Genomic DNA, 24,146 nt, shown 5'->3' with positions numbered 1-24,146 from the left:
AATGCTTTGTATTTAACTTGATGTCATCACATTAGGCTGACAACGAGAATCTTTGTAATGTGGGCTTAATAGCAGAGCTGCAAGTCAAAGTGAATTTTATGTTTACCTATATTCTATTTTACCAATATACAAGAATAACACGATGTCTTAAAGGGTGCAGGTAGTTCAGAAGAAGTATTATTGGAAAAGGAAAGAAGAGTAAAAATACCCTACTATACCAAGGGATGGAGAGAAACGTTATTGTTTATTTTATATAGGTAACATCTGTTTAATTGGTCCTATTATATTTCCATTCTCTTTTTTAAAAAGTCTTACCTGTATGTATCTTAAGAATACACAACAGGGGCTTCCCTGGTGACGCAGTGGTTAAGAATCTGCCTGCCAATGCAGGGGACACGGGTTCGATCCCTGGTCTGAGAAGATCCCACATGGCGCAGAGCAACTAAGCCCGTGCACCACAACTACTGAGCCTGCGCTCTAGAGCCCGTGAGCCACAACTACTGAAGCCCGCGCGCCTAGAGCCCGTGCTGTGCAACAAGAGAATCCACCACAGTGAGAAGCCTGCGCACAGCAACGAAGAGTAGCCCCCGCTCGCCGCAACTAGAGAAAAGCCCACGCGTGGCAGCAAAGACCCAATGCAGCCAAAAAGAAAATAAACAAAAATAAAATAAATATTTAAAAAAAAAAAGAATACACAACAGGGACTTCCCTGGCGGTCCAGTGGTTAAGACTTCACCTTCCAATGCAGGAAGTACAGGTTCGATCTCTGGTTGGGGAGCTAAGATCCTACATGACTCGCGACCAAAATACCAAAACATAAAACAGAAGCAATATTGTAACAAATTCAATAAAGACTTTAAAAATGGTCCACATCAAAAAAAATCTCTTTTTAAAAAAAGACTACACAACAATATGGCCTACATAATTTAAATATTAAATAGAGTTAAATTGCTGAATCAGAGAACAGAAAGTTTATAAAAATAGTTATATTTTCTTACACATTTAATTTAGTTAGTCCTAGTAATTGCTACTGTTAACTAGTCCTGTTGTTTAAATGATAGCCTGTATGTAACAGAAAATTAAATTGTGTGGCTGAACCACACTAACTCTATTTTGTCAGCCCCATCTTAGGCCTGCAGCCCTACCTGCTCCTCTTTCTGCATAACTGAGCTTTAGCCTACTTACAAGGAATGCGCCCCAGCTAAATGAGTTCCCTATCAACTTTTTAAAATTTTAATAAATTTATTTATTCATTTTTGGCTGCGTTGGGTCTTCGTTGCTGCGTGCAGTCTTTCTCTAGTTGCGGCGAGCAGGCGCTACTCTTCGTTGCAGTGCTCAAGCTTCTCATTGTGGCAGATTCTCTTGTTGCCAAGCACGGGCTCTAAGCGTGTGGGCTCAGTAGTTGTGGCTCGTGGGCTCTAGAGCGCAGGCTCAGTAGTTGTGGCACACGGGCTTAGTTGCTCTAGGGCATGTGGGATCTTCCTGGACCAGGGCTCAAACCTGTGTCCCCTGCATTGGCAGGCAGATTCTTAACCACTGTGCCACAAGGGAAGCCCCAACACTGGATAAGTTTAAGGTGTACAGCATAATGATCTGACTTACATCTATAATGAAATGATTACCATGGTAAGTTTAGTGAACATCCATCATCTCATATAGATACAAAATAAAAGAAACAAAAAAATATTTTCCTTGTGATGAGAAAGAACTCTTACAATTTTACTGCTAGTCCTTTAACAGGTTTCATATATAACATACAGCAGTGTTAAGAATATTTATCATGTTGTACATTATATCCCTACTAGTTATTTATCTCATGACTGAAAGTTTCTACCTTTTTACTACCTTCATCCAATTGCCCCTCTCCCAACCGCCACCTCACCTCTGATAACCACAAATCAGGTCTCTTTTTCCATGAATATGTTTGTTTCTTTGTTTTTGAAGTATAATTGGCCTACAAGACTATGTTAGTTCCTGTTACACAACATAATGATTCGATATTTCCATATATTCCGAAATTATTACCACAATAAGTCTAGTTATGATATGTCACCATACAAAGATATTACATAGTTATTGACTATATTTCCCACAAGGTACATTTCATATCTGTGACTCATTTACTGTGCAACTGGAAGTTTGTGCCTCTTAATCTCCCTCACCTATTTCTCTACTTCCCTCAACCCCTCCCCTCTGGCTTGTTTCATCTCTGTATCTATAAATCTGTTTCTGTTTTGTTATGCTTGTTCATCTGTTTTGTTTTTTAGGCTCCACATATAAGTGAAATCATAGAGTATTTGTCTTTCTCTGTCAGACTTATTTCACTTAACATAATACCATCTAGGTCCATCCATGTTGCCACAAAGGGCATTATTTCATTCTTTTTAATGGCTGAGTAATATTCCATTATAATAAATACCACATCTTCTTTATCCATTCATCTCTTGATGGGTATTTAGGTTGCTTCTATGTCTTGGCTATTGTAAATAATGCTGCAGTGAACATTGGGGTACATGTATCTTTTCAAATTAGTGTTTTCATTTTCTTCAGATACATAACAAGGAGTGGAATTGATGGATCATATGGTTGTTCTATTTTTAAGTTTTTCAGGAATCTCCATATGATTTTCCAGAATGGCTGCACCAATTTACATTCCCACCCACAGGGTTCCCTTTTCTCGACATTCTTGCCAACACTTATTATTTGTTGTCTTTTTGATAATAGCCATTCCGACAGGTATCAGAATGATCAGGTCATTCAAGATGGCTGTTCTCTTGCTCTTTGTGAATCCCCTACTTGACCAGTTCCTCCTTCACCTGTAACCTACTCACGTGAACGTCTTTGCCTCCTGCCCCAGCTAGTGATGGTTCTAATCCTCAGGCCAGAATGGCTCCACCTGCTACTTTATTAAAGGGAAACATCTGCCCTCATGATGCATGTTAATCTGAGGGGCTGTGAGGGACGTGCTTCAGCTGCTGGTTTCCCTGGTAACTGATGAGCCAAGCTGATGTCATTTCCCCCTATAAATTATAGCCTCCTTCTCCCCTGAGTAGTAAGGACTGCTGCCATGTCCTACTCGCTGTCTGATGCACACTGTGGGGTGTCACTCCAGGACCTTCTTTCAGGTATGTAAGATCTTCTCACCCAATAAATCATTGATGTCTCTGTTGCTGTCTCTGGGCTCTTTCTTCGGTCTTGAGGCTGGGCAACTACAAGACTTGCAGTTCTGTGGGGTACAGCCCAATAATTGGCCAGCCAGGAGGCCGAGGAAACTCCCACAAGTGCCATGAGGTCACGATATAAAGATGGGGAACACAAAGTTATGGGGGTGATCCCGAGGTGGCTTTCCACTAACATGTGGGGCCCTGTGGCAGCTGACTACTATGAGGCATGTCTTTCTCTTCCATTATATCAATGATATCCTGTTAACCTCAGAGTCTCTTTCCAGTTTAAAAGTAGCAGCCCAATGCTTATGTCTTATCTGACTGCACATGGATGGCTGATGAATACAACACACAAGGACCTGGATTATCTACAAAAGACAAGCATCACCCCCCCGACCCCTCACCCCTAAACAATTACAGACACAAGCTTTAGGGATAGGCTTGTGAATTGGACGTGGCCAGTTACCCGGAAGGGTTTGATTGGGGCCTGTGGCAATGGCAAAATAATAGTAACCTTGGACTTCTGGTCCCAGCTATGGAAGAAGGTAGAGCAACGATCTAGTGCCATGGAAGTATAGCTATATGCATTGCAAAGGTGGAAGACATTACCAAAGACCTACCCGAGTCATCTAACAATGCAAAACCCCCCCACCATTTGGGGTCTAGAACACCTGTGTGCAACATATAGGACCCCCATGGACATCAGGAAGGAAGGAATCTTCCTTCATCAAGGAATCTACTTTACCAGCCATGATGTTCAGGAATGGGCTGATTAAAAATGACATACGCTGGCATTTCCACCTGTCCTCCAACCTCACTGCTGCCGGGCTAATGGAAAGAATAAATGGACTCCTTAACAACTGATGATGGAGACCCATGCTCTCAATATGCGGACCAGAGGCTAACTCAAGCCCTAAGGACTATAACTGAACATCTCAGGAGCAATTGTCCCAATGACCAAGCCATATTAACCCAGAGACAACTAGTCAACGCAATCTGAGTTCAACGGTTGCCCACCGAAGGACTGTTGCCAACTATTGGTCAGGACAGTAACTCACTCTGACCCTTGCCACAGGGTCTACCTCCAGGGGAACACGTTATAAAATGGCCCTGGGACTGGCAGGTAAGTCCCGGGTGTTTGGGGTTTGCTGCCCCACGGGGGACAGGATTAGAATGGGACTGACAGACTTCACCTGTCTCCTACTCAGCCCACCTAAGACTACTAAGGTAATTACTCCGGGCCCCTTACTAGAGAAAGGCGCCATCATATTAACCCTGTGGTGGGTTGTTACACCACCTCTCCAGTATTCGGCACCAGCTGTGGGGCTAAGGGTGGACTGGCGGAATGGTACTGCAGGCCAGGACCACGGGCAGAGGTGGTATTATCTCAGAATGTGATTACTGCTTGTATTTTGCTTAATGGTCACGACCTTCCCTGTGTTGTGCCTGTTAAACATCTTACATTTTGTCCCTAGTCTGAGGGGAGGGAATTTGTTTGTGGACTGGGTCACAATGGAGGCCTCACTGTGAAATGAGTCTGATTGCTGGGTCTACAGTGACAGGCTGTTGATGTCCTCCTGGACTTCCATGAAAAATTGACCTGATAAGCGTCTGGCTACAAAGTTTTTCCACCTCTTGGACTCTTGATATCCTTTAGATGCTGTTGTCTGTATTGCATTTGTGGTATTTGATTGCAGTGTACCTCTACATACCTGACCCCAGAGATATCTCGGAAGAGGGGTGGACCAAAATTGTAAGAGTCATGCAGGGTATGTAGGGGTGGAGTGTTTGGTCAGGTCACTCAATGTGGCTGTTCTCTTGCTCTGTGCATCCCCTGCTCGATCAGTCCTTTCTTTTTTTAAAAAAATAAATTTATTTATTTTTGGCTGCGTTGGGTCTTCGTTGCAGCACACAGGCTTTCTCTAGTTGTGGCGAGTGGGGGCTACTCTTTGTTGTGGTGCGCGGGCTTCTCATTGCGGTGGCTTCTCTCGTTGCGGTGCACGGGCCCTAGGCACGCAGGCTCAGTAGTTGTGGTGCACGGGCTTAGTTGCTCCGTGGCATGTGGGATCTTCCTGCACCAGGGCTCAAACCTGTGTCCCCTGTATTGGCAGACGGATTCTTAACCACTGCACCACCAGGGAAGCCCTCGATCAATCTTTTCTTTACCTGCACCCTACTCATGTGAATGTCTTTGCCCCTTGCATTAGCTATGAATGGTTCTAATCCTCAGGCTGGAATGGCTCCACCTCCTAGTTTACTAAAGGGAAACATCTGCCCTAGTGATGCTTGTTAATCTGAGGGGCTGTGAGGGATGTGCCCCAGTTGCTGGTTTCCCTGGTAACTGATGAGCCAAGCTGACATCAATCCCCCTATAAATGGTAGCCTCCTTCTCCCCTGAGTAGTGAAGACTGCTGCAATGTCCTGCCCACTGTCTTTAAGATACCCTGTCCAAAAAACTATTGACGTCTCTGTTGCTGTCTCCAGGCTTTCTTTGGTCTCTAGGCTGAGCAACTACAAGGCTTGCAGCCCAACAGTGTGCTACTCCGGCCCATTTACCAGGTGACCTGAAAATCTGGTGGTTTTAAGTGGGGCCCAGAACAAGAGAAAGCTCTGCAACAGGTCCAGGCTGCCATGCAAGCTGCTCTGCCACGTGAACCATATGATCCAGCAGACCCAGAATGCTTGACAAAATATCTCGGCACCATGGTCCAGCCATACTGACACAAAATTAACTATCACAAAGATATTAAAAACTATAAACAAGTAAGCTTCATTCAGTAGGTTATTTTAAAAGTCAACAAGGACTTCCCTGGTGGTGCAGTGGTTAAGAATTGTGTTCGTTATTCTGAGGATTTTACTTTTCCTCGTAAACTTTAGAATAATTTTGATATCTACAAAATTTCTGGCATTTTGATTGAGAATTGTACTGAATCTACAGATCAAGTCTGGAACAGTTGACGTCTTCACAATATTGAGTATAAAAATTTCTTTTTTGAATTTTATTTTATTTATTTTTTTATACAGCAGGTTCTTATTAGGTATCCATTTTATACATATTACTGTATATATGTTAATCGCAATCTCCCAATTCATCACACCACCACCACCCCCTCCACTTTCCCCCCTTGAGTATTCAAATTTATGAACTTGATTCTCTCCATTTATCTAGATCTTTGATTTATTTCATCAGAGTTTTATAGTCTTTCACATATAGATCCTATATATAAATAAATACATATATATATACACACACTTACATTTTGCTATGAGTCTGTCTAATTAATACTTGTTAAGTGGAGCACAGGGCCAGATAGCTATGATTCAACAATAGACCACAAGAGAAATTGAAATAGGGAAGTTTACTCACAGGTCCTGGAGAAAGTACCCAGCATGCATCAAGGGGACATTGGGGGAGGTCAAAGCAGAGTGCAGACAGAGATAGGACCTGAGGCACATACCTTTATTAGGGTCATGAAGGAAGGCTTTGGGGTTCCTGGGCTAAGGCTGGATTGGCCAATTCAAATCAAAAGAGAGCTTTGACAAGCCCCACAGGGGCTGCAGAAGACTAAGGGGTGCACAAGAAAGTGCTGGGAGGCAGGGGAGATAGTTGATCACAAAGGTATTGAAGAGGTCATATCAGGAACTTACATTTGCTAGTGACTCTGCAGACTGTTATCTAGGGCATGTGCTAGCATGAGGGGCTAGTGTCAGTTGATGGTCCCTGCAGGCTGCTTGGCCAAACAAAATGGATGCCAAGACAGCAATACTATGAGTAACTTACCTAAACTCTCGACAGATTTATACCTAATTATTTATTTTCATGCTAATATAAATGGTGCTGCATCTTTAAATTTCAAATTCCTATTGTTCATTACTGGTATATAGGAAAGCAGTTGACTTGGTATCCTGTGACCTTGCTATACTTGCATGTTAGTTCCAGGAATTTTTTCTTGATCCTTTGGGATTACATAGACTATTGTGTCATCTATGACCAAAGAAAGTTTTATTTCCTCCTTCCAATCTGTACACATTTTATTTCATTTTCTTACTGAACTAGTTAGGACTTCCTGTCTGATATTGAATAGGAATAGTGAAAGAGGATATGCTTGCCTTGTTCCTGATCTTAGGAGAAAAGCATCCAGTTTCTCACCATTAAGTATGATGTTAGCTGTAGGTTTTTTGTAGATGCTCTTCATCATGATGAGGAAGTTCTCCTCTTCTCCAAATTATCTGGGAATTATTTTATCAGGAATGGATTTTGGATTTTGTCAAAAGCTTTTTGTGTCACTGATATAATCACATGCTCTCTCTTTTGTCTGATGTGGTGGATTACATTAACTTTTTTTCTTTTTTTTAATGTTGACAGCCTTGAATAGCTGGAATAAATCCCACTTGATCGTGGTGTATAATTCTTTTAATATATTGTTGAATTTGATTTGCTAATATTTTTGTGAGAATTTTTGCATCTGTATTGATGAGAGAGATTGGTCTGTAGTTTTCTTATAAATTTTATCTGGTTTTGGTATTAAGATAATGCTGGCCTCATAGAATGAATTATTAGTGTTCTCTCTTGCTTCCATTATCTGGAAGAGATTGTGTAAATTGGTTTTATTTCTTCCTTAAATGTTTAGTAGCACTCACTGTTGAAACCATCTGTGCCTGGTCTTTCTTCTTGGGGGGTTATTAATTATTGATTCAATTTCTTCAAAATAAAGGGCTACTTCGTTATCTGTTTCTCCTTGTGTGAGCTTTGGTAGTTTGTGTCTTCAAGGAATTGGTCCATTTCATCTAAATTATCAAAGTCGTAGATGTAGAATTGTTTATAATATTCCCATATTATTCTTTTAATGTATATGGGATCAGTACTGATGACCCCTCTTTCATTTCTGATATTGGTGATTGGTATTTTCTTTTTCTTTTACCTTGGCTAGAGATTTATCAATTTTATTAATCTTTTCTAAAACTTTGATTTCCTCTATTCTGTTTTCAATTTCAATGATTTCTGCTCTAAATTTTTTTTTTCTCTTACTTGCTTTAGGCTGAAGTTACTCTTCTCTACTTTCCTATGGTGGAAGCTTAGGTTCTTGAGTCTATATCTTTCTTCTTCTCTAACATATGCATGTGATGCTATAAATTTCCCTCTAAGCACCGTTTTCACTTATTACCACACACTCAATGGCTTAAAACAACAGTAACTTATTCTCTCTCAGTTCTGGAGGCTAGAAGTCTGAAATCAGAATAACTGGGCTGAAATCAAGGATTCATGTGTCATGCTTCCTCCAGGGGTTCTAGGAGAAGATCCATTCCTTGCCTTTTCCAGCTTCTGCTAATTGCTGTAATTCCTTTGGGTGATTTCACTTTAGCCCTCGGAACTGACATCTTCAAATATATCTTGGCTGTGTCTTCACATTACCTTTTCTTCTGTGTGTGTCAAATCTCCCTCTTCCTCCTTTTTAGGGCCCAATCAGGTAAACCAGGATAATCTCTCCATTTCAAGATCTGTAACTTATTTATATCTACAAAGACACTTTTCCCAAATAATGTAACAATCACAGGTTTAGGGATTAAGATGTGGATATTATTGGGGGGAGTACATTTTTCAGCCTATTACAGTTGTATTTTCTTTCTTTTAGTTTAAAATATTAAAAATGTCTCAAGAATTCTTTCATCCATCTGTTATAAAGAACTGTGTTAAATTTCCATGTATTTGGAGATTTTTCCAGCTATCTTTCCAATTCCTAGTTTAATTCCATTGAGGTCTGAGAATATATTTGTATGATTTCTACTTTAAATTTGTTAAGGTGTGTCTTATGGCCAATAATGTAGTCTAACTTGGTGAATGTTCCATGGGAGCACAGGAATGTATATTCTATTGTTGGATGGAGTATACTATAAAGGTACAAACTTCCAATTATAAGATAAATACACTGGGCATGTAATGTACGACATGATTATAGTTAACACTGCTGTCTTGTACATTTGGAAATTGCTAAGAGTAAATCTTAAAAGTGTTTACAAGGAAAACTTTTTTTTGATACCTATACGAGGTGATGGATTTAACTGACCTTATTGGGGTAATCATTGCACAGGATAGTATGTCAAGTCACTACATTGTACACCTTAAACTTGTGCTGTATGTTAGCTCAATAAAACAAAAAACTCAAAACTAAAAAAACGAATTCAATCATGCTGAATTGACAGTAATGCTGTTAAGGTCAACCATATCGTTACTGATTTTCTATCCGTTTGATCTATCAATTACTGACAGGAGAGTGAAGTCTACAACTGTAACTAGTGGATTTGTCTATTTCTCCTTTCAGTTCTATCAGTTTTTGCTTCATGTACTTTGATGTTCTGTTGTCAAGTACATACATTTAGGATTATCTTCTTGGAAACTGCCTCTTTATCATTATGTTGTGCCCCTCTTTAATCCTGATAATGTTTGTTCTGAAGTCTGCTCTGATGCAGGTATAAACAGATCTTGACCGTGTCCGGGTTTGCCTGTCTCTCTAGATTTCAGGATAGTGGATTGCCCTGCAACCTGTTTTCTGATGTGTCCAAGAGAAGTTTTGTTTTTTAATTTGTCCAGCTTTTTCTTGTTTTGAGATGGGAGTGATGACTTCCAAGCACTTTAAATCTCAGCACCGAAACCAGAAGTTCCTGATCTTTTTTTTGTTAAACAGATTAGTTTTGTTAATCATCTTCACTTAATCTTTCCTCTATCACCTTCATTCTGATATGGAGCCCATATGGTGAACTATGAGTTATATTTTTCGTTCTAAAATTTTCATTTGGATATTTTTTACCCAGAGACACCCTCCTCCCTGTCCTCTGGTAGGTGAGACAACTTGCTTTTCTGTTCTACCATGCATTTCTTGTGAACCTCTAGGGCCATGCAGTAAACATATATAAAGAAAGCAACAGGATTCCCCACATGTTTTTGGAAACACAGTTCCTCAGGTCAGAGAGAAAGGTTTTCCTCCCTTCAAATTTTTGGCATTGTCCCAACTGCCTATGCTGTCACCACTATTGCTGCCATGGGACTGCTGGAGGCCTTTCTGGTGTTTTGTGGTACAAAATCTCACTTCGAATTTCTCTTCAAGACTTCTTCATTAAGCTCCCAAGCTTGTGGTATCAGTTGATATTCTCCCATATGCTTTCTTTTCTTTTTTTTTTTAAAATAAATTTATTTATTTATTTATTTTTGGCTGCATTGGGTCTTCGTTGCTGCGCGCGGGCTTTCTCTAGTTGCAGCGAGTGGGAGTACTCTTTGTTGCAGTGCGCAGGCTTCTCACTGCAGTGGCTTCTCTTGTTGTGGAGCACAGGCTCTAGGCATGCGGGCTTCAGTAGTTGTAGCACGCAGGCTCAGTAGTTGTGGCTCACAGGCTCTAGAGCACAGGCTCAGTAGTTGTGGCGCACGGGCTTAGTTGCTTTGCGGCATGTGGGATCTTCCCAGACCAGGCCTCAAACCCGTGTCCCCTGCATTGGCAGGCGGATTCTTAACCACTGTGCCACCAGGGAAGTCCTCATATGCTTTCCATCTTCTAAAAATCTGTCATTTTTTCTGTTAATTCCCCTTTCATCCATCCTCTTTTTTTTTTTTTTTTGGCTGTGCCGCCTGGCTTGTGGGATCTTAGTTCCCTGACCAGGGATTGAACCCAGGCTACGGCAGTGAAAGCGCGGAGTCCTAACCACTGTACCGCCAGGGAATTCCCTGTTCTTTTGATTTTACAGTTGACTGTCATTTTAAGGGAGAAAGCAGAAATAAGCATGGTATGTAATCACAAGTCTGTCTCTTCTCTGGTCATTCTGTTCCTTGTTTAGTTATCCTATGTGGACCCTCCTAGTTTTATGCCACACTTTCACTGTAATTGTCACAATGTTTTCTGCAATGTGCTAAGTTATCTTTAAAAGCAATCAAGGCTATGGATAACTGTTATTGTTGGTTTCTACCCATACTCAAAGGAGCTTCCCTCTCAAATGTTAACCAACAGAACACATTTCCACTTTGGATTTCTCTCCTAGGAGAGTAGGTCTGAAACCAAGACTCAATCCCACAATAAAACACTGCTGAAATTATATGAATTTACTATAAAATAATAGAAAATTTACAACTGTTGAAGTTAGTAATAAATTGCAGCTAATATTTACATAACAGTATGTGTATTATCTTCATCAACAGTTAACAGGTCAATTAGGATCTGTTCTAAACACCTTGCACATTAATTTGTTGAACTGATGATTCTTGTACAACCTTTTAGAAGCAGCCTGAGAAGCTCATGAATAGTGATTCGATGGATGGGCATTTTTTCACGCAAGCACAGAACTTTTATACAAATTGAGAATATTCTGAGCCATAAAACAAATTTCAACAAATCTCAAAAGGATTAGAATCATAGGATATGACGATCATAGTAATGATTCAATGAAGAATCATCAATGGATATTAAACCTTTAATGGAGAACAATTATTTTAATAATCTAAAAGCATCTCCCCACATATTACATATTAACTACAAAGAGAAAGATATTCTTTCTAGTGGAGAAACCTGGAAAACATCACCTTAATCAGGTGATTAAGTTACCATCACCAATAATAAGATAGCCGCATCATGTATTTCTTCACATAATGTCTGAAGAGAGATTAGTGTTTGTCAAAAATTCATAAAAGCAAAGATGCATATTCTGAACTTAATCATGAGGGAACACTTAACAGACTCAAATTGAGTAATCCGTCACATTAACAGCTAAGAAAAAATATTTAGAGAAAGATAAACCTGAGAATACTAAAATAGACACAAATCAGAAAAGGAATGCAGGACTTCCCTGGCTGTCCAGTGGTTAAGACTCCACGCAGGGGGCACTGGTTCGATCCCTGGTAGGGGAACTAAGATCCTGCATGCCACACGGCATGGCCAAGAAATAAAATAAAGGTGTATTTTTTAAAAAAAAGGAATGCAAAAAAGAGTATTGAATAGGTCATCAGTTTTATATGCTGAGGGCCTGCAAAGAACTTTAAGCACCCCAGCAGAAAAGCAGCAAGTGCAGGGAGCAGTGTGGCACGATCACCATTATCATGCAAATAGGAACTTGACTCTCTCTCCAATACTTAAGCTCCATAAAGGAAACAATCAGAAACTAGGACAGCTGGGAGATGAGGAAAAAAATGACATGGATGGCTTCTGCCTTTCCAGTCTCTTTCTCAGCTGCCATCTTACCCACCCTCCAACATGCCTGAGGTAAGGGAAGGGAGAAGCCCACCTGTAAACGATGTTTAAGTAAGTCAGACAGAGAAAGGGTGGGGAGGAGGGATAGATTGGGAGTTTGGGATTAACATGTACACACCGCTATACTTAAAATAGATAACCAACAAGGACCTACTGTTAAAAAATAATAATAATAATAATAATAAATTAATTAAAAACAAAGGTTTTGCTTTCTATACATGGTCTGCCCATGATTTCCGGGGTCAGAGAAAGTACTTGTTCTACCAAATTAGAATAATATGTTAAAATAAGAATGAATCTGCCTTGTCATCCCCCAAGTTGTGATTGCTCATCACAATTCACATACTTCACCTGGACCCCACTGTAGCTGGGAGCTGGAATGCAACTCCCTGGCTTCTACCAGGCACTACTTGAACACTGGAGGTGGAAGACATGAGTATAATGAGGTGGTGGCAACATATCCAGGGGTAGGACCCACAGTGGCAGGAGTGACTGGTTCTCCTGAGGCAGCTATGGAAGTTTCTAGCATCCGTTCCCTAAAACACTAGGTGATATGCAGTAAGTAGCAGCAGCAGTTTTCCTTAAACACAGTACCATCCAAGTACTGTTCAAGGAACAGTGTATCTGAGCCTTTATCAGCGCATCTGTGCTATATTTGGGCCTCATTCTTACTACTTTTTTCTGGATGGTGCACTCCAAAGGCCCGATTCCTTGGCCTCCTGAAAATTCTTCAAATTACAAAATACCTCTTATTAAATCCATCGCTGCTTAGAATAGAATGGATTCTTATTTGCAATTGTTTTTCTATATTTTATCAGTAAAGAAACCGATAAATGCATAAAAATACAACAGCAAGTAGAAGAATTATATCAGTATTTTTCAATAGTTTTAGATCCTACTAAAATACTGTCAATAAAGAAAATTACAGATGTATCACTGCTTGTGTTACTTAGGTGGTACCTCATACAATGCATTTCTATGTGTACACCAAGTGTTGGTTTTCTATTGCTTCTACAGACCCAGGGAGAAAAGCAGGGCTGAAGGGAAAAGACTTGACCTATTTCTGAGATGATTTATAAAATTTTAATCAAAAACAATGAGGGGAACTTCCCTGGTGGCACAGTGGTTAAGAATCTGCCTGCCAATGCAGGGGACATGGGTTCAAGCCCTGGTCCGGGAAGATCCCACATGCCGCAGAGCAACTAAGCCCGTGCACCACAACTACTGAGCCTGTGCTCTAGAGCCCGCGCTCTAGAGCCCGCGAGCCACAACTACTGAGCCCGTGTGCCGCAACTACTGAAGCCCGTGCACCTAGAGCCTGTGCTCCGCAACAAGAGAAGCCACTGCAACGAGAAGCCCGTGCACCACAACGAAGAGTAGCCCCCCACTCGCCGCAACTAGAGAAAGCCTGTGCACAGCAACGAAGACCCAACACAGCCAAAAATAGATAAAAACATTTAAAAAACAAAACAATAAGAGGCCTAATTATTAGGCAGTAGTTGCTATTGTTTTGTATTTTATTTAGTCAAGATTTAAAAGCATACAATAAAATGGAAGAAAATTTGGAAAAATGAGATGAAAGACAATTCAGGAACAAAACCAGAAAACGAGATCTCATATAGCAAAAAGATAATTTAAAACAGGCATCAACAAACGACAACCTGTAAGCCAAATGTGGACTGTTGTTTTTCTGAATACAGTTTTATTGGAACACAGCCATGCCCACTTGCTTACAGGTCAGGATTTCTCAACTTCAGCACCACTGACTTTCTGGACCAGATAATTCTTCTGTTGGTGTGGGGGTGGGGAGGGTGGGTAGAATGTTTAGCGCATCCGAGATGCCAGCAGCACTCCCCTTCATAGCAATAACCAAAAAATGTCTCTTTAATTGCCAAATGTCTCTGGGGGTTGGGGGTAGGGAAGGCAAAACTACCTCTGATTGAGAACCGCTGGTTTATTATGTGTTTTCATATTACAAAGGCAGTAGAGACTGTACGACCACAAAGCCTAAAATATTTACTGGCTGGCCCTTCACAAAAGTTTGACTTTTTGTCACAGAAAGGAAGATACATGCTAGACTAAGAAAACAAACTACAAAATATATGACAAAACAATCTCCTTAACAAAATTTCTACAAATTGCTTTAAAAGCTAGTCTAATTAAAAGGAATAGATTAAAAAAAGCAATTCACAGAAATAAAATTCAAATGAGTCAGGCATGGTAGATGCTCAACCTCATTGGCAGTTAAGAAAATGCAAATTGAGGGCACATTCTTTTTCTTCATCCAATTTAACAAAAAAGGTTCAGTCCTGGTTGAAGTTAGGTTGGAAATAGATACAAATTCCTGTAGAGTTTAATGGCAAGTTTCACCAAAAATAAAAAAATAAAAAAAAAATAAGGCATTAACTACATTTAAAATATACTATGTTGTCAGGCAAGGAATCCAACTGATAGGAATCTACCCACTTCCAGAAATTAAAAAAGCAACATGAAACAATACATGTGCAGTAAAATTGTACAATCATTTGTAAAAATAACAAACCTGGACTTTCATTGGTAGAATAGGGTTTGTCTTTATTATGTAATCATTTAAAATTTTTTTTATTTTATATTGGAGTATAGTTGATTAACAATGTGTCAGTTTCAGGTGTACAGCAAAGTGATTCAGTTATACATATATCCATTCTTTTTCATTTTCCCATATAGGTTATTACAGAATATTGAGTATAGTTCTCTGTGCTATACAGTAGGTCCTTGTTTATTTTATATACAGTAATGTGTATATGTTAATCCCAAACTCCTGATTTATACCCCCCCATTTCCCCTTTGGTAACTATAAGTTTGTTTTTGAAGTCTGAGTCCGTTTTTGTTTTGTAAATAAGTTCATTTGTATCATTTTTTTTAGATTCCACATATGTGATATCATATATTTGTCTTTCACTGACTTCACTTAGTATGATCTCATCCATGTTGCTGCAAATGGCATAATTTCATTCTTTTTTATGGCTGAGTATTATCCCATTGTATAAATATACTACATCTTTTTCCTCCATTCCTCTGTTGATGGACATTTAGGTTGTTTCCATGTCCTGGCTATTGTAAGTAGCACTGCAGTGAACACTAGGGTGCATGTAATTTTCCAAATTATGGTTTTCTCCAGATACATGCCCAGGAGTGGGCTTGATGGATCATATGGTAGTTCTATTTTTAGTTTTTTAAGGAACCTCCATACTGTTCTCCATCATGGTTGTACCAATTTACATTCCCACCAACAGCGTAGGAGGGGTCCCTTTTCTCCACACCCTCTCCAGCACTGTTTGTAGACTTTCTGATGATGGCCATTCTGACTGGTGTGAGATGGTACTTGTGGTTTTGATTTGCATTTCTCTAATAATTAGTGATGTTGGGCATCTTTTCATGTGCTTTTTCTATGTAAGCATTTAAAGCTAACTAGTTACATCTGTAGGTTTTGACTGGAAGGAAGTCCACTGGTATGTTATCAAGTGAGAAAAGGAGGGTATACTTCAATGTGTCAGCACAATCCCATTCAAACTACACCGCTCCCAGCCATAACCCCCATCACGAAAATAAAGCTCCAGTGTGGGTATGAGAGAGTATGGAGAAAAGGATGAAAGGCTTTTGATGTTGGCACTTCAGAAAATAGGTATAGATAGCTCTTCTTTTTGTTTTGTTTAAACCTTTGCAGTATATCTCATTTTTGGCAAAACATGTTACATAAATTTGGAATAGAACTCTCAAATCTTGAAAATAGAAATATGTATACATGGGCAAAAAATCAGAATCATTTCTTTTTTAGATTTTTTATTGAAGTATAGTTGAATTACAATGTGTTAATTACTGCTGTACAGGAAAGTGACTGAGTTATACATATATTTTTTCATATTCTTTTCCATTATGGTTTATCACAGGATATTGAATATAGTTCCCTGTGCTATACAGTAGGACCTTGTTGTTATCCATTCTATATATACCAGTTTGCATCTGCTAATCCCAAACTCCCAATCCAACCCTCTCCCATCCCCCTCCCCCTTGGCAACCCCCAGCCTACAGAGAATCATTTCTTGAAATTCATTATAACATTTATTATAACTCAAAAAATGTTAGAAATTGTAGAGAAAGTATAGATAAAATTTAGTAATCATTTCCCTCTTTTAAAAAAATGCTCAAATTTTTGTTATAAGTTGTCCTCCAATGGGTTGATTGATATTTAGCTATGACCAATTTAATCTGTCACATAATACATGTTTACATTAAACTTAGTATGTAATATTTTTCTAAAGTGCGGGGCAAAGGTGGAATACACTGGATGGTGATTATTCCAAATGCTGTGACTGACTACACCCCATGAGCTGTGATTAAGAGGACAATGCAGTGACCTCACAGCAGTTGAATATGCATATGCTGTTAATAGTTTACTACTTTCAGTGGATAAGTTGTTTTAGTGTCTAGTTTTCAACGTGCAAACACTACATTTATACATCACATTTTTTACAATCTGACAGATCAGGTCATGGACCATTTTATTCTAGACAAAACAACCCTCTGTTTTCTCTTAATAGGCTGCTAGCTTTGGCTTGCTATTTTAATTGGAATACTCATATACCATGAGTACAATGGATTATTTTTATAGCTGATTTGAGCTGGATGCTGTCCTTTTCCAAATTTGGTACAGGGGTTGTGTCAGCCTCATAGCTGATACTCTTTATATCTTAAAGACTTAGATTTTATCTGTAAGTTACTCTAGAGGAATTATATGGTGTAGCTCTTTAATTAGTTTTTTCTTGGTTCTTACTATATTCAGGAAACTACTACTTTTCCTGGATTTCAGACATACTAAAAAAAATTGCATATAAACATATACTGTGAGATGCTGAATGCAAACAGACATTTCCTACATCTTAACAAATCAAAGTTGTATATATATACACACACATATACGTTTAAGAAAATAATGCTTTTTCTATAATTTCACATACACTATAAAAAGCTTAATATAAACATTTTCTCATCTTACTAAATTAAAGTGGAATAAACGTGTATATATAGGAAAATATTTTTTTCCAGGACTCGGATATATAAAGTTGAATATAAACTTACAACAGATAGGCATGGAATTTCTTAGTTCACACCCGTCTGGGCACAGGGCAGTTCTGAATTGTTTCATCATCTCAATAATGTCAAAAACACAAGTTATTCCTGTGCCAATCTCAGTTTCTCGCCTCCCCTGGTTGCAAAATGGCCATAATTCCAGGTATCAAACAGACACAGAAACATGCATCCTGTATATAGGAAGACCATTTCCTCCTATTTTGTTAGTAAAGAATATTTAACTGAAGCTCACCTGCAGACTTTTTGCTTAGATCTTCTATGGCCGGGACTGTTACACACATGCCCAGCTGCAAAGCAATTAGGAGGGCAGGCATCTGGCATTTAGACTTAGGTGGGCAGCAGGCAATCCTGGCAAAGGGAGAATGGTTAATACCAATGGACAGGCAACCAACAGTGTCGGCCACAACAATATTGGCTTATTTCTTCACCTCCTTCATTTCTGTAGTTACATATCCTTTCTCACTTATGACGCTTGAGTTTTTTCTTTCTAGGGTGCAATCTTTTTCACTTCAAAAAGTTTAAGGTGTTTTTTTGGGCTTTGTACTTATTTTGTTAGAGCACCTCAACATACTAGAGTTGGATGCTTATTCATTCACGCTCTCGTTCCTCTGATCAACAAATGTTTACTGGGAACCTACCAGGAATAGGCAGTGCACTAAGTATAAGGAAGTGAGAATGAATCCTCGCTTTGAATTGTCCCTGTTTTCTACATATATTGAAAGAAGTTAAATTCCCTCAGAGTAAAGCTTTGGTTGCGTCCTACAAATTTTAACATGAAGTTGTCTCTTTGTCATTCATTTGAATGACAGTCTGCCTAACGATAATTTGCCTTGATTTCCTTTTTTAAAAAAAATTATTTATTTATTTTTATTTTTGGCTGCGTTGGGTCTTTGTTGCTGCGCGTGGGCTAAGCGGCAAGCAGGGGCTACTCTTCGTTGCGGTGCCCGGGCTTCTCATTGGGTGGCTTCTCTTGTTGCAGAGCATGGGCTCTAGGCACACGGGCTTCAGTAGTTGTGGCACTTGGGCTCAGTAGTTGTAGCTCGCGGGCTCTAGAGCACAGGCTCAGTAGCTGTGGCACATGGGCTTAGTTGCTCGGCAGTATGTGGGATCTTCCCAGAGCAGGGCTTGAACCCGTGTCCCCTGCATCGGCAGGCGGATTCTTAACCACTGAGCCACCAGGGAAGCCCTGCTTTGATTTCCTTTTTAATGTAAAAATTATTTATACAAGTATCTTAAATTTCCTTGTGGAGAAATGGATTTTGGCTGAGCCTTTATTTTCTAATTCACTAAAAGAGAGGCCAGAGATCATGGCATATGTCTCTTGTTTTTTGGAAGGTCTTAAAAAAAATTATCTAAGTCTTCCCTCTGACCTCACAGCACCCCACTTTTATTCTACTGGGGTTCTTTACATCATGAATCCCCTAATGGGGGAAAGGGCAACCTATGAAAAGCTTCAGTTTTAAAATTTTTCTGCAGAAGGAACTATCTAACATTCCATGAAGAAAGATGATGTAAGATGTTCATATAGTCACTGCACACATAAGGCCTTCCTCTCATATGATCTCTAATACACAATTAGGAAAACAAAATTAAGAATAAAGCCCCTCTTATTTAACACACTTTCAATATGCGCCAGACACTATTCTAAGGGATACAATATACACAATGCTAAGAAATATGATGCTAATATTACTAATTGATAAATGAGAGAATTTGGTTAAGTTATTAGCCCTATAAGAAATGAGTAATAATGGTGAAGCCAAGTAAACAGTAAATATTGGTTAAATCCTTTCCCACTCTGATTCAGTTCAGATTAATTTTAGAGAATGAGCTTGCAAACATTTAACAGGAGTTGAATGGAATGGAAGAATCTGCTGCATTTTTAACAATGTAGCCTTCCTCTAGTACGAATTATCAGATGAATAATTAGTTAGCTAAAGCAAATTGGTGCTCCATATAAATATTTATATTGTGACTCCTGATTTCCCATAAGGGCTAATGACCCTTGATGTTGAGAAAAGTTAGAATGATTAATGTTTCTAACACTGCTTTCTTAATAAGCCTTCCCACTTTCCTTATATTCATGGAGTTTTTCACTTTTTCACCAATTGATTGAACTCTGATGTCTAATAAATTCTGAAACACAAATACACCCCTCCCAATTCATAACATTTATAAGGTTTTTTATCAGTAACAAATGTCAAATTCTGGACTGCCTCACATCCACAGTATGAACTCTGATATTAAGTTGTTATCCTTAAATGCTTTCCCACATTCCTTACAATTACAGGGGTTTTTGTTTGTGTTTTACTAGTATGAATTTCCAGGTGTCAATTAAATTCCAAGCTTCCCACATGTTTTCATTCACTCCTCTGTCCTGTATGAATTCTTTGATGTTGACTAAGGTGTGAGCCACGAATAAAGGCTTTCCCACATTCCTTACATTCATAGGGTTTCTCACCAGTATGAATCTTCTGGTGTCGACTAAGTTCTGAGCCACGACCAAAGGCCTTCCCACATTCCTTACACTCATAGGGTTTTTCACCACTATGACTCCTCTTGTGATGAGTAAGTTCTGACCTTCGAATAAAAGCCTTCCCACATTCCTTACATTTATGGGGTCTCTCACCAGTGTGAACTTTTTGATGTCGGATAAGTTCTGTGCTACAAGTAAAGGCCATTTCACATTCCCGACATTTATAAGGTTTCTCACCCGTGTGAGCTCTCTGATGTCTGGTAAGTTCTGAGCCACGACGAAAAGACTTCCCACATTGCTTACATTTATATGGTTTCTCACCAGTATGAACACTCTGATGTCGGACAAGATGTGAATCAGAGATAAAAGCTTTCCCACATTCCTTACATTTATGAGGTTTCTCACCAGTATGAATTCTTTGATGTAGATTCAGTTGTGAGGCACAACTATAGACCTTCCCACATTCCTTACATTCATAGCGTCTTTCACCAGTATGAATTATCTGATGAAGACTAAGTTGTGTGTCATAACGAAAAGCTTTCCCACATTCCTTACACTTATGGGGTTTCTCACCAGTATGGATTCTCTGATGTCGAAGAAGGTGTGAGGGACGGGTAAAGGCTTTCCCGCACTCCTTACATTCATAGTATTTCTCATCAGTATGAATTCTCTGATGTAAATTAAGTTGTGAGGTAGATGGAAATGCCTTTCCACACTCTGTACATTTATAGGGTTTCTCACCTATATGAATCCTTTGATGTTTACTAAGTTGCGAGTTAGAATGAAAGGCTTTCCCACATTCCTTACATTTATGAGGTTTCTCAGCAGTATTAATGCTCTGAGATTTAGTAATCTGAGCGTCACGAATAAAGGCACATTTCTTATTTTCATCACTTTTTTTGCTTTCATGAATTCTCTGATGCTTATTCAAGTCTGACCTACTATTAAAGGCTTTCCCACATTCTCCACATTTAGAGCCTTTTTCCTTATTATGACTTCTTTCATGTTGACTATGGTGTGATTGGTACCTGAAAGTCTTACATTCCTTGGATTCACAGGATTTTGCTCCAGTATGAGTTGTCTGAGGTGTTCTATGATCTGTGCGCTGAATGGAAGTGGATCTTTCTTCAGAGGTTATTATGGCTTGTCTGAAACGTCCTTCTTGTAGCCTCTCCAAGTGGCATCTGATTTCTCTGTTACTTCTGACCCTAGTGCACTCAAGGGTAGAGCTTGTAAGTCTTTTTGTTATCTCTGGTTGCAATGATTGAACTTCATAACTGTCCTCCTTTAGCATCTTGGTTTCTCTTCTAGACTCCCAGTCTGTAAGATAACAAAGAAAATAGTGGGTATTTTCATGTTGCAGGAGAGGAAAGTTCTCAGGTAGAAATGACAAACTAAAAATAGTGAATAATGTAAACTGCTCTTAACACTGCATTGCAACTTGAAAAAAAGGGTGGGGGGGAATAAGAACAGAGAAAATGAGGGGAGCTTGTGAAGGAAGTGATTTTTCGCCTCTGGTTAAGAATCAGAATCAGCTGGGGAACTTGTTAAAAATATAATGTCCAGGACCCAACCAACTAAATGAGAATCTAAAGGAGTAGGACATTATCTAACAGCAAGTCCTCTCATCTCTAGCCTCAAATATATCCAGGTTTTGACTACTTCTACTAGTATTTCTAGTAGCGATCACCTTGTCCAAAGCCATCCCTCACCAAGATTAACAAAACACTATCCTGGAGTATCTCCCTACTTCCTCCTTACATTCCACACACAACACAGTGGCTAGACTGTTCTTGTTAAAATAAGCTAGATCATGCCATTCTTCTGTTCAAAATTCTCCACTGTATTTCCCTCTCATGCAGAGTAAAAGTCAAAATCCTCCTGTGATCTACAGGGCCTTCCCTGAACTTGTCCTGCACTACCTCATTCTAACCTCACTGCCTAACTCCTCCCCTTAGCTGACTCTGTTCCAGCTCCCTGACCAACTGGATGTTCAAACTTGCCAAGCACACCTCTCCTTCAGAATCTCTGCCTGCAAATATCTTCCCTAAGATATCAATATGGCTCTTTCAATTACTTCATTCTGACCTCTATGCAAACGCAGACTTAAAGAGAGCACTATTTTCTTTTTTTGGCCATGCCCCACGGCATCTCACTTCCCCAACCAGGGATTGAACCCGGGCCCTGGCAATGAAAGCACCGAGTCCTAACCACTGGGCCACCTGGGGATTCCCCAAGAGACCATGCTTTACAAAACAGGACCCTTATCACACTACTTACTGCATTTTTCTGCAGTACACATGTCATTTAATCTATTTCTCCAACATTATTATGAAAACTTTCAAACATAAAGAAAAATGAAAAGAATCAGACAGGGAACCCCCATATTCCCACTAGCTAGATTCTACAATAAACATTTGGCTCTACTTGCGTTTTCACACATCTATCTACCCCTCCATCCATCAATCCATCTTGCAGACATTAGTATACTTCACCTCAAAACTCAACAGATTATACTTTAACTTGTTTACTTCTCTACTGTCTGCTCACCCTTCACTGTACCTATAAGAGTAAATACTCAATGACTGTTTGGTGAATGAATGGCCAGTTTTTCTTTTTTTTTTAATCTCCCTCACTGATTGAGGCAACTCAAAGTGTGGCACTCACTGTTTAAATACAGTGCCTTTCCCACTGCACTTAAAAAAAAAATACAAAATTCCCTACCAGACCTGCAAAATTCTATAGTATCTGGCCCCTGCTTCCCTATTCACCTTCATTTTGAGGTGCTCTCACCTTGACTCACCATGAGTTCACTATACTGGCATCCATTTGACTCCCATATCATGCCAATTACTTTCTCATCTTAGACCCTTTCAGGAAATGTTTCATCTTTCATGAATGTTTTGTGTTCCAGGATCTCTCCATGGCCAGCTTCTCTCATTCTAAATATCTTAATTTTCTGTCATGTATCCTGTTCTTTGCCCTCGATCTTTTTCTCAGTTCTGGAATTACATATTTGTTCATCAGTTTATCTACTGGTATAATTTCTCCGTAAGTGGCCTAGAACTAACATAATACTTATTTTATGCTCCATGATATAACCAACCCCAGCATACAGTTCAATTAATGTTAAATAAACTAATCAGTAGATTAAGCGTTTTCAGATGGAAATAAAGAGAAATATGCTAAAGATAATGAGATTAGGAGAGTGACTTGAGATTCACTTATCACTCCATGCTTCCAATTATTTAACAGGTGATAGAGGTGTCTTCCTGCCTCTGATTCCTTCCCAGCTTCAATATGCTCTCCCTACATCACTTCCGATGCATATGGCAGTTAACGCAGAAGCAAGCCTGTCATTAGAGCAAATCTGTTCATGTGCCTACACCAGTGTCCTAGAATATTGACAGTTTTACACAACAATAAAAATCTATGTAATCTTACTCAATAACAGCCCAATCAAAAAATAGGCAGAAGACCTAAATAGACATACAGATGGCCAACAAGTACATGAAAAGATGCTCAACATTGCTAATTATTAGAGAAATGCAAATCAAAACTACAATGAGGTACCACCTCATACTGGTCAGAATGGCCATCATCAAAAAGTCTTCAAATCACAAATGCTGGAGAGGGTGTGGAAAAAAGGAAACCCTCCTACCCTGTTGGTGGGAATGTAAATTGGTGCAGCCACTATAGAAAACGGTATGGAGCTTCCTCAAAAAACTAAAAATAGACTTGTCATATGATCCAGAAATCCCACTCCTGGGCATATATCTGGAGAAAACAATACTTCGGAAAGATACATGTACCCCAATGTTCACTGCATTAGGTGAGTTCCATTACTCACCTGGGCACCATTCTTTTGTCTCCTTGCTGTTAACCATCCAAGGTTCCTTCCCCTGCTCCAATAAGGAGATCACATCTGGCTTAGAATCAGAAAATCCTGTTCAAGAAAGAAAAAAAGGACCAAGTTATATTGTGGGTGTCCCAGAATTAAAATCAGTCCATGATTATCAGGAAAGAGGACTAAGTAAATTAAGGGTCAGAGGAAAGGCTGAAGAAGATAAAGTCCGATGGAGCAGCCAATTTCTAACTTCACAAGGCACAAAAAGCATTCTCTGGTAAGCAAGAATCATTAATTCAGTC

At 39.3% G+C, this 24,146-nt stretch overlaps 1 protein-coding gene across 2 annotated transcripts in view; it reads right to left on the bottom strand.

The window, feature by feature from the left end:
• Positions 1-6,803: 6,803 nt before the first annotated feature.
• LOC309649428 (uncharacterized protein) overlaps positions 6,804-24,146 on the bottom strand; it is a 33,245-nt gene continuing 15,902 nt past the window's right edge. For both annotated transcript variants that reach the window (XM_082439450.1, XM_082439451.1), the window contains exons 4-5: positions 23,848-23,943; positions 6,804-21,317 (exon numbers count right to left, since the gene is read on the bottom strand). In XM_082439450.1, coding sequence (XP_082295576.1) covers positions 19,882-21,317; positions 23,848-23,943 — 1,532 coding nt within the window. In that variant the 3' untranslated portion in view covers positions 6,804-19,881. The remainder of the gene's footprint in view (positions 21,318-23,847; positions 23,944-24,146) is intronic.

This window comes from Balaenoptera physalus, assembly GCF_965194825.1.
Source record: "Balaenoptera physalus genome assembly, chromosome: 19".
Taxonomy (NCBI): domain Eukaryota; kingdom Metazoa; phylum Chordata; class Mammalia; order Artiodactyla; family Balaenopteridae; genus Balaenoptera; species Balaenoptera physalus.
This window is presented reverse-complemented; position numbering and strand designations above follow the sequence as displayed.